Source organism: Pelobates fuscus, chromosome 1, assembly GCF_036172605.1.
Source record: "Pelobates fuscus isolate aPelFus1 chromosome 1, aPelFus1.pri, whole genome shotgun sequence".
Taxonomy (NCBI): Eukaryota; Metazoa; Chordata; class Amphibia; order Anura; family Pelobatidae; genus Pelobates; species Pelobates fuscus.
Window position 1 is genome coordinate 410,511,712 of NC_086317.1, and position 12,735 is coordinate 410,524,446.

The following is a 12,735-nucleotide window of genomic DNA, read 5'->3' on the forward strand; positions in this document are numbered from 1 at the left end:
CAACTAGGGATTAAGATCATGGCCAGTGACCAGATTGCACTCCCTGGAGTAAGTGAATGAAAGTGTCATCCAATCCTTCTCTACAAGCATCATTCCTAGAGTAAGAACATTAAAGGACCACTATAGGCACCCAGACCACTTCAGCTTAATGAAGTGGTCTGGGTGCCAGGTCCAACTAGGGTTAACTCTTTTTTCTATAAACATAGCAGTTTCAGAGAAACTGCTATGTTTATGAATAGGTTAATCCAGCCTCTAGTGAGAAGACGCCAGCGTCCATAGGAAAGCATTGTAAATGCTTTCCTATGAGACTGGCTGAATGCGCGCGCGGCTCTTGCCGCGCATGCGCATTCAGCCGAAGTGGAGGAGAGGAGGAGGAGTGGAGGAGGAGAGCTCCCCGCCCGGCGCTGGAAAAAGAGGTAAGTTTAACCCCTTCCTCTTCATCCAGCCCGGCGGGAGGGGGTCCCTGAGAGTGGGGTACTAAAGTGGTTCTTTAAAGTATTTTTTTAAAGATGTACTCTAAACACCATACCCAGTAGAATTCACTTTCACTGAAGTGGTTATGGCCACTATGTCCCTGGTGCAATCTACTAGTTCTGTTTCAAGTAATTTTTGAGCAGTTTAACACAAACAGAAGATTCCGTTGTCATCCATGGTCGGGCACCTTGCTTGACATACTGCTATCTAGGCCCTGGGGAGATAACGCAGCTAAGCGGACAAGGGCACATGTATGAGTGCGGGGATAGATGCGTGTGATTGGTTGTGTATGAATGTGTGGGTGGGATTATGTGGTGTGTGAGTTTGGTGGGATTGGTCTTACCTCAGTGCCACATGGGATTTGGCCAGCAAACAGCTTTCTGTCCTCCTGCTCCTGTTTGTCCTGGGCCTGTCACTCTACTATCCTGGCTTCCCACAAAATTGCTGCTGTGCTGGATGGTGGCCGGCAACTCCGCAAGCAATATGCTTGCCTCACCCCTGGTATGGCTGCCGGCATCATTCCTCCCCGCGGCCAGTCTCCTTCAAGGGCCTCCCCAGCGGGACTAGCACCGGCAGGTGTTCAAGTCCACCAGTGAGACTATCCCCTGATGCTGCACCTCGGGCACGGATGCAGAATAGGCGCCTGTGCCCTAGGCTTTGCCAGGCCTGCTTGTCTGGGGCTCTGGACACGCGGCCTGCTACTGCCACAAAGGACTCGCGGCCCACTATTTCCTCTCCTTCATCATGGCCTGCCCCGGCCTCCGGTGTTGGAACGTGGTCCGGCAGCGGTGGAAGGTGGGCAGCACCTTCCCGGCGGTGTGTGACCACCCAGCGGCCTTCCAGATCCCTCCGCAGCAGGCGAGGCAGCAGGCGAGGCAGCAGGGCTGTGACCAGGTCCGCGGTGGTGAATAGGACCTGCAGGGCCACGTGGGTTATCGTGGCACCGCCTTTGGGCATTGGGCGGAGGACATCACACAGGTCTGGGGCCTCCTCTGCCAGTGAAGAAGGCTCCCATTAGTCTCTTTCCCCTATCCCCCTTCTTTCTCTCCCCCCCTGGTCTCTCCCTTGGGTCCCCATTTTGCCTTCCAGGGAGGCCCCACTTTTCTCTGGGAGGACCCCCTGGTTTCCCTTTTCCTCCTCTGGTCCCTCTGCTCCCCCCCCCCCCCCCCTCCTGCTGGGTCCTCCGGCTTCTTCCTGGTGTGGAGCATGGGCTCACCTCCTCTCCGTTGCTCTTCTCACAGGAGCTGGCTGCTGTTACTGAAACTGCCCAGCAGATGGCACCTGGAACACCTTTGAGGAACACAGTGGACACTGTAATTCGTGGCAATCTGCCTGTACCCTCTGAGCTTGCTACGCGGCGGTCGGAGCGCCAGGAATCTGCGGATGAGTACCGTGTTCCCTCTTCTTTTAGTTAGTCAGGTCCTGGGTTGGGGGGGTTCCTCTCAGGGCTACAGGGGTATCAGTGGGAGCAAGTGGAGCAAGTGGGTATCAGTGGAGATGTGGTCTGGCAGACTCATGGAGCTGGTCCATGGGGGATGCTGACAATCTATTTCGGGGGCACAGGGTGCACTTGACAGACATCGGGCTTGACCTCTTTAATCTCGCTCTACAGGAAGCAGTGAAACAGGCCTTGAGTGGTTTTGGTGGGGTCCCCCGCTGATTTTAGGCATAAAACAGCGGGGTTGTGGCCAGGGGTATGTCCTTGCCAATTAAGTTTGAGGCGGTTATGTTAATATGTGGAATGAGGTGGTTAAGTTTTAGGTCTCAACAGTGGCGTACACACAACCGATTGGGGCCCCGGTGCGAAACTGATTTGTGCCCACCCCCCGACAGACACACACACATACATACAGACATACATACATACATACATACATACACACACATAGACACATACAGACAGACAGATACATACAGACACATTCACACATACATACAGACAGACTTACAGACACATACATACATACAGACCGACACACACACACAGGCACAGGCATGCACACACACATACAAAGAGACATACATACAAATAGACAGGCACACATACATACATACATACATACAGACACACAGACAGACACACACACACAAGACACACAGACATAGAAAGACACATACATACAAACAGACAGGAACACATAAATAGACACACACAGACAGGCACACACACACACACGAAATGTTTAAGTTACCCTCCTGTTTCCTACCTTTTAGGTGCAGGAGGGTGACACTCTGACTCCCTCCTCCTTCCTCCCGCGCGGCTCTATGTTAGCTGGGAGGAGTCATGTCATCACAGGGGGCCCGGTTGCGCTGTTAAAGCGCCCAGCACTGACCGGGCCCCCTTACAATCCATATCCATCGGGTGGCCCTGACAGCATGGGCCACCCGATGGAACCCTTGGACGGCGGCCCGGGGGCCACAAAAGATGGCGGCGGGTACCCGGTCGCAGGGGTCCGCAGGGCGGCCGGGCCCCCTGGGGTGACGGGTCCGGTCGCAGCTGCCTCCCCTGCGACCGCGGTATGTACGCCCATAGGCACGCCTATGGATTGAGTCCTGCAGGAACGGAGTTCCTGCACTATTTTTGTGCAGGAACGCCGTTCCTGCAGGCACTCAGCGCCCCCCTTCCTCCCCCCCCATGTCCCCCCTGTCATGGATGGGAGGGGGGGGCAAGAGGTTATGGACCCCCCCCCCTCCCCGGTCGGCTCTCTCAATATCAGCCACGGCGAGGGAGCTGTGAGCTTTCTGCTCCCTCTCGCCACGCGCTGCTTGCTGATGCTGGGAGCCGGAATATGACGTCATATTCCGGCTCCCAGCTACAGCAGACAGCCTGCGTGGCGAGAGGGAGCAGAGAGCTCACAGCTCCCTCGCCGCGGCTGATATTGAGAGAGCCGCCCGACCCACTGGACCCCAGGGACAAGTCCACGCCAGCACTCCAGGTAGGGAGGCTGGGTGGACATTTTTTTAATTTAAAAAATAATCATTTGTGTGTGTGTGAATGTGTGTGTGTGTCTGTCTGTGTGTGTGTCTGTTTGTGTGTGTGTGTGTCTGTTTGTGTGTGTGTGTGTGTGTGTGTGTGTGTCTTTGACTGTGTATGTGTGTGTCTGTGTGTGTGAATGTGTGTGTGTGTGTGTGAATGTGTGTGTGTATGTGAATATGTGTGTGTCTGTGAATGTATGAGTGTGTCTGTGAATGTGTGTGTCTATGAATGTATGAGTGTGTGTGTGTCTGTGAGTGTATGTGTGTGTGTTTGAGTATGCGTGTCAGTGTGTATATATATATATATATACACACACATACACACACTGGAGTGTATATTATTTTTTTGGGGGGGTGGGAATCTTGGTTCCCACACTTTATTCCCCAGGACTTTATTCTCCCCTGTTGGCTCACGCAGAACCGGCGCTGAGTGTCGGCTCTGCTCTAAGCCTCCATGGGCCAACAGGGAAGATCAAAGATCTACCTCACCGGCCCACAGCAGCATGAAGGGAGGCAGGAGAGGACCCGGGGAGCTCTAGACAGCAGCTCCGCCAGGTTCCTCTGGTGAGATCTGAGCGTTGCCGCGGCAACGCTCAGATCTCACAAGAGTTAACTCTAGCCCCGCAGGCTAGAGTTCACTCTCCATTGGACCACCAGGGATGGCACATGGCAGCAAGGATCCCCCCTCCCTACATAAGGTAAGAAGGGAGGGGGGATATTTACTAATCTGCCCCCACCTCCACAATCTGTCCAAACATACAGCAGACACACATACAGCACCCACACACAAAAAGCACCTACAGACATACAGCACTCTCACACAAACAGCACACACACAGCACCCTCACACACACAGCACCCACACACATACAGTACACATACAGCACCTTCACACACACAGTACACTAACCGCACCCTCACAAAAACACACAGCACCTTTACAAACACACAACACCCTCACACACAACACACTAACAACACCCTCGCAAACACACACACACAAACAGCACCCTCAGAAATACACGACACCCACACACATCACACAAACAGCACCCTCACACACACAGCACCATCACACACACATCACACAAACAGCACCCTCACACAGCCCACTAACAGGACCCTAACACACACACACACAAACACCCTCACACACAAACAGCACCCTCACACACACACACACACACACACACACACAAACACCTTCACCCACATAGCACACTACCAGCACCCTCACACATACACACACAGCAGCACCCTTACACACACCACCCTCACACAGCACACTAACAGCACACACACACACAGCAGTGTATGTATATATGTGTGTGTGTGTATATATATATATATATACATATACATGCGGCGTGTGTTTGTGCTTTAGGGTGCACACCCTAATGCAATAGGCTGCGCACGCCTATGTGTACGCCGCTGGGTCTCAACCTCCTTTGCTCTAAAGGGTTAACCTTGGGTTACCTGTTTGGATGTGCCCACCGAGCATTGGAAGGAAAAGGAATTTATGCCGAGTGGATAGGTGAGAAAAAGTGGTACATAGGCTCATGGTCAGTATATTGGCAAGGACGGTTGGGTTATACTGTATGACTGTCAGGATTACAATTGATCCAACATGCAGAATTAGTATCACACTTAGGAATAATGATAATGTCTAACTAGACCTTAGAATGGCAGGACTTAACGTAAGAGAATAGTACAAAATACTAGCCGAGGTCAGGAACACAGAATGAAACACAGTTGCAAGGAATAGCCAATAGTTAGGGATACCAGAAATCAGGGAAGTCAGAACAAAGCCAAAGTCAAATACCAAAGAAACGATCAGGAACACACTCTCGGAATAACGAGCAAAGGGAAACCACGACAGGGCAATGAGCAGAAGAAATGAGTGAGTTTAAGTATCGCTCTTGTGAATCAGATTGACTGTATCAGGCCTATAACCCCAAAACAATCGCGCGCATCCTCTGCGTGATGTCACCTGCATGTCCACGTCGCCACCTTTGCGAACAGACGTGGGGCTGCATAACATTGTGGATCCGCAGCGGCCGGCGTCCACTAACATGTTGCAAAAGCCCGGTCTTATGATATAGGACCGCCAAGCAGCACTTCCCCTATTCCTGGAAAGTTGATTATTGTTGTGCATAGTATATGGAGAGGATGAAAATATGACAATGACACTATATGTAAACGTATTTGTTAAGTTATGGTTATTTATGTTGACGTTTGATTTATATCAAGTAAAGAAAAATATTAAAATAAATTATGGATGTGATATACAGTATTTATCTTATGTTATAATAAAGGCTCTGGCCTTTTTCATCCGTACTACATTGTCTGTCATGATTTGGGTGGTAAGTAGGATAGTTCTATGTTATTATGCTGCATCACGATTCCCCACTACGTGCATACATAGAAGTTCCACTTTCACATAAACCCAACATGCAGAGTATAGGTTGCAAAATATGACAGACTAGGATAAACCTATTACCAGGCCTTTGAGTGTCTGGCAGACATAGCGTAACCAAAAGGAGAGACCGTAGTCAAAATAGAAGCCTAAGTCAGGATAATGAAGAGACAGCGACAACTAGAGCAAGCCGAGGTAAGGTACATGGCTTAACAAGCAGACTGCTTGAAACTCTGGGTCAAGAACAAATCCATGGTCAAATACCAGAAAACACTATGAACCAAGGAATGTGCTAAAGAGTATTGAGAACAGAAACCACAACAGGGCAAAACAAATAAGGTCAGATATGTTTAAAAACATATATGTGGTGCTCTGTGATTGGGCTATGCCTGCAACCCTAGAACGTATGAGAACGTAGGCGCCAGACTGATGTGGACCAATTAGAGTCAAGATGTGTCCATTTCCCCCCTAAGAACACGCTTGGACCACGAGCAGCATTTATCACTTGACCGAAAGGACCCTGGCCGGCACAAGGACCTTGTAAGTAGTGCTACAGATGGCACTCATTGTCTCAAGTCCATAATATTTAACCTTTCACACATGCCTGTTTCTGCAGAGATCCAAAACGGTATAACGCAATTTGTGCCACAAAACTGGAAAAAAGTGTTCATGACTGCAAAATGCCAATTGGAATTTCTCATTAAATCCACAAGCTGTTACTCACACATTAACTATTGTTACCATCAGCACTGTTTATTGTATACATCCATACCCTCTTTAGAAACAACCAATTTCTATAAGGTATTGACTTCATCCTTCCCTTGATGGTGATTTAAAAAACTTTGCCCACTCTGTAATTGTGGTAGTCCGATCTGGAAAGTATATATCCTTGTCCTCACTGTGCTCACTCTCTGTTGATTTTCACAACTCATAGAATACAAGTTGTGTTTCCAGTTTCCTCTAGTGTATATTTAAACACGCTTTATTTTCTTTTGTTCTTTCGGGGTTTATTTTCTATTTGTATGCTTTTAACTTAATTGTTTTAATTATGTTTACTGCCTGAACGATCTGATTCTAATTTGTTTCGTGACTGGGAAGAAAAAAAGTTACATTATCCAAATGTAGACTTCTACTTTGCATGAGTGAGTGTTTGTTATGATTACTATGGCAGAGGCAGTGGCATCGGATGAGCACAATTTGCCAATAATTTGTTAATTAGTCAACAAAATGTTCGGAAAAACACAATACAGATCCTGCTCTCGTTGCGTAGACTGTGAATTGTGTTCAGTCGTTTCTGAAAGCTAGACCAGTTGCTGTTTGGGAGGGGCATGTTTTATTTACCTTCATGAGCTGACTGTGTAAAGATGGCTCTTTGCCCATGAGTTAAGTTACAGATGTTCAGAATTATAACTATTTTTAACAGAAAAGTTCCTAAACAATCTGGGGAGAGGGTATGGGGGGGAGAGAGAGGGGGGTGACCCAATGACAAATCTGCAAATGTCTACAGGACTGCAACAACTCTTATAACTCTGTACAGTATTATTACTATTATTATTTGTATTATCAAATGTTATTTTAGTGTGGGCAGATTGTGGTTTTAAAACCAATATGAAAGTATAGGATCCTGAAAAGTACTGGTTTTAAACTAAATCATGAATTTTCTGGTGGTATATATATTACTTGCTTTTTGCAAGTGAACAATACTTTTAAAAGTGGTCCTGTCACCCTTTCCCCCCAGAATAAATTAAAATCTTTATGAAATGCTCATAAAGGCTGTGTTGAAAGTTCACTCAAATTCTAACCCAGTCAAAAGATCTCGTTATGTATTTTCCTATGCTTGCCAAAGGTGGAGCTCCTGCTTTGAAGCCTCCCCCCAGCTGTCACTAGTGACGGCTGAGAGTAAAAAGGCTCCGTTTATAGAGGATACTGTGGTCTCATGGTATGCTCCATAGACATCAGTGTTGTACTCTCACATATGCGTGAGTGTACAGCACTGATGTCAGTTCCTGTCAGACGAAGCGCCAGGAGCTGAAGAAGACCCCCACAGAAGAAGATGGTGGCTGCTGCAAGGGACAGATTCGGGTAAACTCACATTTTCCTCCACCCAACCGGTCACCTCACTACTCGCAGTAAATTCACCATCTTGGGTCTTTGCAAACTGTTCAAAGACACCAGAAAAGACAAAGCCACTTTAAGTACTATTTGCCCACTGGCAGTGCAACAGCCAGTGGACAAACAGTTTAAAAACAATAGTTTATTTATATATATATATATATATATAGTCTATGGGGATCAGGACATATTAGTATAAACGTCCCTTAAGCTTTCACCTACCATGATGCAACCTTTAGAATACCAGGGTGGTGGGGTGGGGGGGCTGTCTGTGGTCCTTCTTCCTCCCCAATCCACGGTCAGCATGTGTGGGCTCTATAAAAACCAAACATATGGGCTTATTAAAGCCTCCCCAGCCACCACCCATGGATGTCAAGTGGGGCTATTACTTAAAGGAGCACTATAGGGTCAGGAACACAAACATGTATTCCTGACCTTATAGGGTTAAAACCACCATCTAGCCCTCCTTGCCCCCTCTTGTCTCCCTAAATATAGTAAAATCTTACTTGTATTCAAGCCTGAAGCTGCAGGCTTTGTCCCTGTTTCCTTTTGACCTGCCCTGCCTGCTGACATCATCAGAAGTGGTAGCCTGATCCAATCACAATGCTTTCCCATAGGATTGGCTGATACCGACAAAGAGGCAGATCAGGGGCAGAGCCAGCCTGGCCAATCAGCATCTCCTCATAGAGATGAATTGAATCAATGAATCTCTATGAGGAAAGTTCAGTGTCTGCATGCAGAGGGAGGAGACACTGAATGTTTGGATGCATTTTAGGCAGCCATGACCCAGGAAGGATCTCTTAACAGCCATCTGAGGAGTGGCCAGTGAAGTTATCACTGTAATGTAAACACTGCATTTTCTCTGAAAAGACAGTGTTTACAGCAAAAAGCCTGAAGGTAATGATTCTACTCACCAGAACAAATTCAGTAAGTGACTATAGTGTCTCTTTAACCCCTTAAGGACACATGACAGGTATGATTCCCTTTTATTCCAGAAGCTTGGTCCTTAAGGGTTTTAATAACTGGGGAGGGGGGGGGGGGGGGGAGAGAGACATCTCATGGTCCATTCTCGGTCCTCACCTATGGGTAGTGGGTGAAGCTATTTAGCAATCTAAGGGGGTTAGACGTGGTATTTTTTTTAATGGAGACAACACCCATGGCTGGAGGCAAGTATTCTCCACCCCCTTTTAGTAAATTTAAGCCCAGGCAAGACCTCACAAAGCAGTCCTTTTCAGTAAGGTTCCTGAAAGATCAAGTAGCTGACTTTAGTATGATTCCACAATTATTGTGGGTCAAAGTTTGAATAAACGTTGCTTTTGGCACACAGTGAAGTAGTAGTAGGTTTCTTGTTCATATGCCTGTCGTAAGTAACTGAATGCACCTACTATGATATTGTATTACTAACTTAACAAATGAAAATTCTATTACAGAATATATTTAAGTAGGATCCTTATATGCGCATACATGATTAATAAAAATAAATAGCACGACGTTTACTTGAGTCTAATAGATATAAATTGACATGCAGGATAACACTGGCATCTAGTGGTCATATTAAAGAATGCATTATTATATGTTTAGGTTGGTGACAGTGCTTGCTCTGTGGATGGTTGCATGTGATTAGCAAATTTAGACAGTAATTGACTTTTCACTGCATCTCACTTTTTTCTTTATCCTCAGAACTACAGCTATTAGCTGAGCATCACCTATGCAAACAAGCATCAGAGGAAGAGGGGAATCTGCAACGCCAAAATAGCTTGGATGACAGGCCTAATCTTGGCTGCTGTTGTCATGGTAATGCAGCTTCAACTGATGCTTCTCAGCAACAAAGCTCCTGTAACTGTTTTACTCACGATGGACAAGAAAACAAAAATTCACTAGGAAGGAGTCAAGACTGTCAAGCAGATATTTCAGAAGGTGAGTAGAAGTTAAATTGTGTCACACTTAAAAAGTCATACTTTTACTTTATATTTAATCAAATCAAAATTAATTAATTAATAATGTGTATATGAAAAGAGTAATAAGAACACAGTTCGCTTAACTAAATTATGTAAATAATAAAATTCTGTTTATACTACATATACTTATTTGCATATTTTGCACAGCATTCTGCATATGTTGTGATCTAAACACTACACAGAGACACATCTTATCACATACAGATATTACACTTCAGAATATTTTAATATCTGTCTGTCTGCATTCTATCGGTCTATGAGATTGCCACATGCAACAAAAGCTATTTTATTCACATAAGTGAAGCGTTTTCGGAACCTTAAGTGGGCAGCACAGTATTCTAGAGAGCATTGTTCCTTTATGTAATATAATGGATTTCTTGTCCTCCATTTGCCATGCCACGCACAGACATCAGGGTATCTGTTCCACAACCACCAAACCATGCTATAGGGTAGGTTATAGGGTTCTTTAAATAAAATGCTGTTTGCAGTCCATGCTATTAAAAATGCCACTTTGTGGGTAAAATGGATGCTGGGAAATGAATATGAATAAATGTTAGTTTGTTTGTTTTTGTTTTCTTTTTTTTTTACTATGGGACACTAGCAGAAAAAGAAGTGATCTACTGAACCTATTCAATTGCTGTTACTATGGTTCTGAAGCTTATGGTACAACAGAATTGTGTGCTACTACTATTTCTAATGAATAATTTTCATTTTTTAATGTGCTCTGTTTATAAATAAAATATAAATATTGTACTTAATTGTTTCTTGTGTTCTTGGGTAGGGTGGCAAGTTGATGTGCATGGTCTTATCTGCCATTTATATTCCTCCCTAGGATTTATTTACCAAGTATTGTTAATTTTTGGATCCTAGTTGAAACAATAAAACATATTTTGCTTTAATTCTAGGAAATATATCTGGTGGATCTGTCCAAAAAGGAGAGGAAACAGAGAAAAGGGATACAAGTAAACATAGCAACCATATAGAACACCCTTAAAGATGTACTGGGAGGAAAACTGAGTACGTTTTTTGTTTTTTGTTTTTTTAAAGCCTTCCTCCCCCTTCCCCTCCATTATCAATTTGTATATGCCTACAGATTGATGGAAACACACGGAAGGATAAAAGTAAAAATGTAATTTTGTATACACATCCATGCATATGTATATGCCATATTCATACTGTTATCTGCAACCACCTACATACAACAATATGCTGTCCAAATGATGATTGAAATGAATAAAAGCATGATCCACACTGAGACTTGATAAAATAAGATTTCACCTACAGCAGAGGAAAGAGAGTTCTTGAAATTAATAAAAAAAAATAGAGATATCACATTTTGTATGTATGTATGTATCTATCTATCTGCTTATGATCTATCTATCTATCGAGAGGAGGGAGGGGGAGATATGCATATGTCATTCAATATTTGTTGTAAACAAATGCATTTTTTTTCTACACCAGGTGCAACTGGAGCCAAAAATCTATTCATCCCCCCCACAGAGGGGAGAACGTAGCAAGTGATGGATCCACGGAGCCCTCATTTCAGATATCTTTTTTTTTTTCATCATCGTCTCTCTGCTGCTGGAGAGGAACCCTGGGTGCGGATTGAGTTTGGAGCAATAATTTACAGGTCCCTCTAGAAGCAAAGACGTTAATGAAAATACTGCTTTGTTGTTTTATGTCTGTTTTTTCTTACTCTAGTGGCAGGGAAAAGCCGTTTATCTTTGTTTGGTTGTTTTTGTTTTTTTTTAATGCGGAAACTGCAAAAGCATTTTGATTGATGACCTCAATCAAGAAAAAAAAAAAAACCTCTTGCTATGTGTTTGGGTTTTGTTCAGGTGTTAAACGATTTTTCTTGATTGCGGGTTGTAAAATATGTTCAGATACAAACCCAAAGAATCATCTACTGGGTCTCTGATTCTTCTGATAACTGCCTTTAATTGAAAACAAAAAAAAAAGTTCTGCACTGCATGTTGTTAAACAATCACAATTTTATTACATAAATGAATCAAAAAGCAGTCTTTCTATTCAATTTAATGTGTGTGAGCTGCTTATTGGAAAGTGGAGAGAGATACCAGCGAAGGTTCTACGGTAGCTGCGGAATTGGTGTTGAGGTCTCAACCAGAAAGGTCACTTGTCTTAAAAACAGGGAACCCTTTTATATTGGTCTCCTTGTATTATCATGAATGAAAGGTATAATCAAACCATTTGGCATTACTAACTCTATAAAATATTTAGTGCCTTTGCCAACATTATTGTGATGACAGCAATTGCAATTTCAAGCTGTGCAAGAAGAAAATTCACAAATGATGACTGCTGGAAAACCATAGCTTTCATGCATTCTATGCCGCAGGTATTTTGATTGCTATTAACAGCTAAATTATAAAAACCAGGGAACCCTTTGGTGGTAACAATGCTTGTTTTGTAATTTTTGCAAGTGTTCCGTAAAAAGTGATGTAATTAATGTCAATACTCATACAACTTAACAGGAATTATCAGAGCTGGAATACCTGATTCATTATATACATTCTAACCAGAATAAATATTGCATATTTTGTGAAAGCTATTAAGCTTTATTTTCTGAGACTTATTATTTATTTACAGGTTTTTACATTCACATCTTGAGACTTACCATGAATCCTATAATCCAGTACAAGTTGGTGATTATTTGACCCACATGCTATTTATAAAATGCAATTCTAAAGTGGCTGAGAATTCTCGGAAACTTAGTTGAGAAATAGCACCTATGGTCTCGAATGAAAGAGGATAGCCAAGCAAATATGTCATCCTATTAAGTTT

The 12,735-nt window shown here is 44.2% G+C and overlaps 1 protein-coding gene across 1 annotated transcript in view; it reads left to right on the top strand.

Moving 5' to 3' along the window:
* PPP1R1A (protein phosphatase 1 regulatory inhibitor subunit 1A) overlaps positions 1-12,502 on the top strand; it is a 135,567-nt gene extending 123,065 nt beyond the window's left edge. Inside the window, exons 5-7 of the mRNA XM_063428315.1 lie at positions 9,659-9,895; positions 10,842-10,953; positions 11,398-12,502. Of these exons, the coding sequence (XP_063284385.1) occupies positions 9,659-9,895; positions 10,842-10,930 (326 nt within the window). The 3' untranslated portion in view covers positions 10,931-10,953; positions 11,398-12,502. The remainder of the gene's footprint in view (positions 1-9,658; positions 9,896-10,841; positions 10,954-11,397) is intronic.
* Positions 12,503-12,735: the final 233 nt, after the last annotated feature.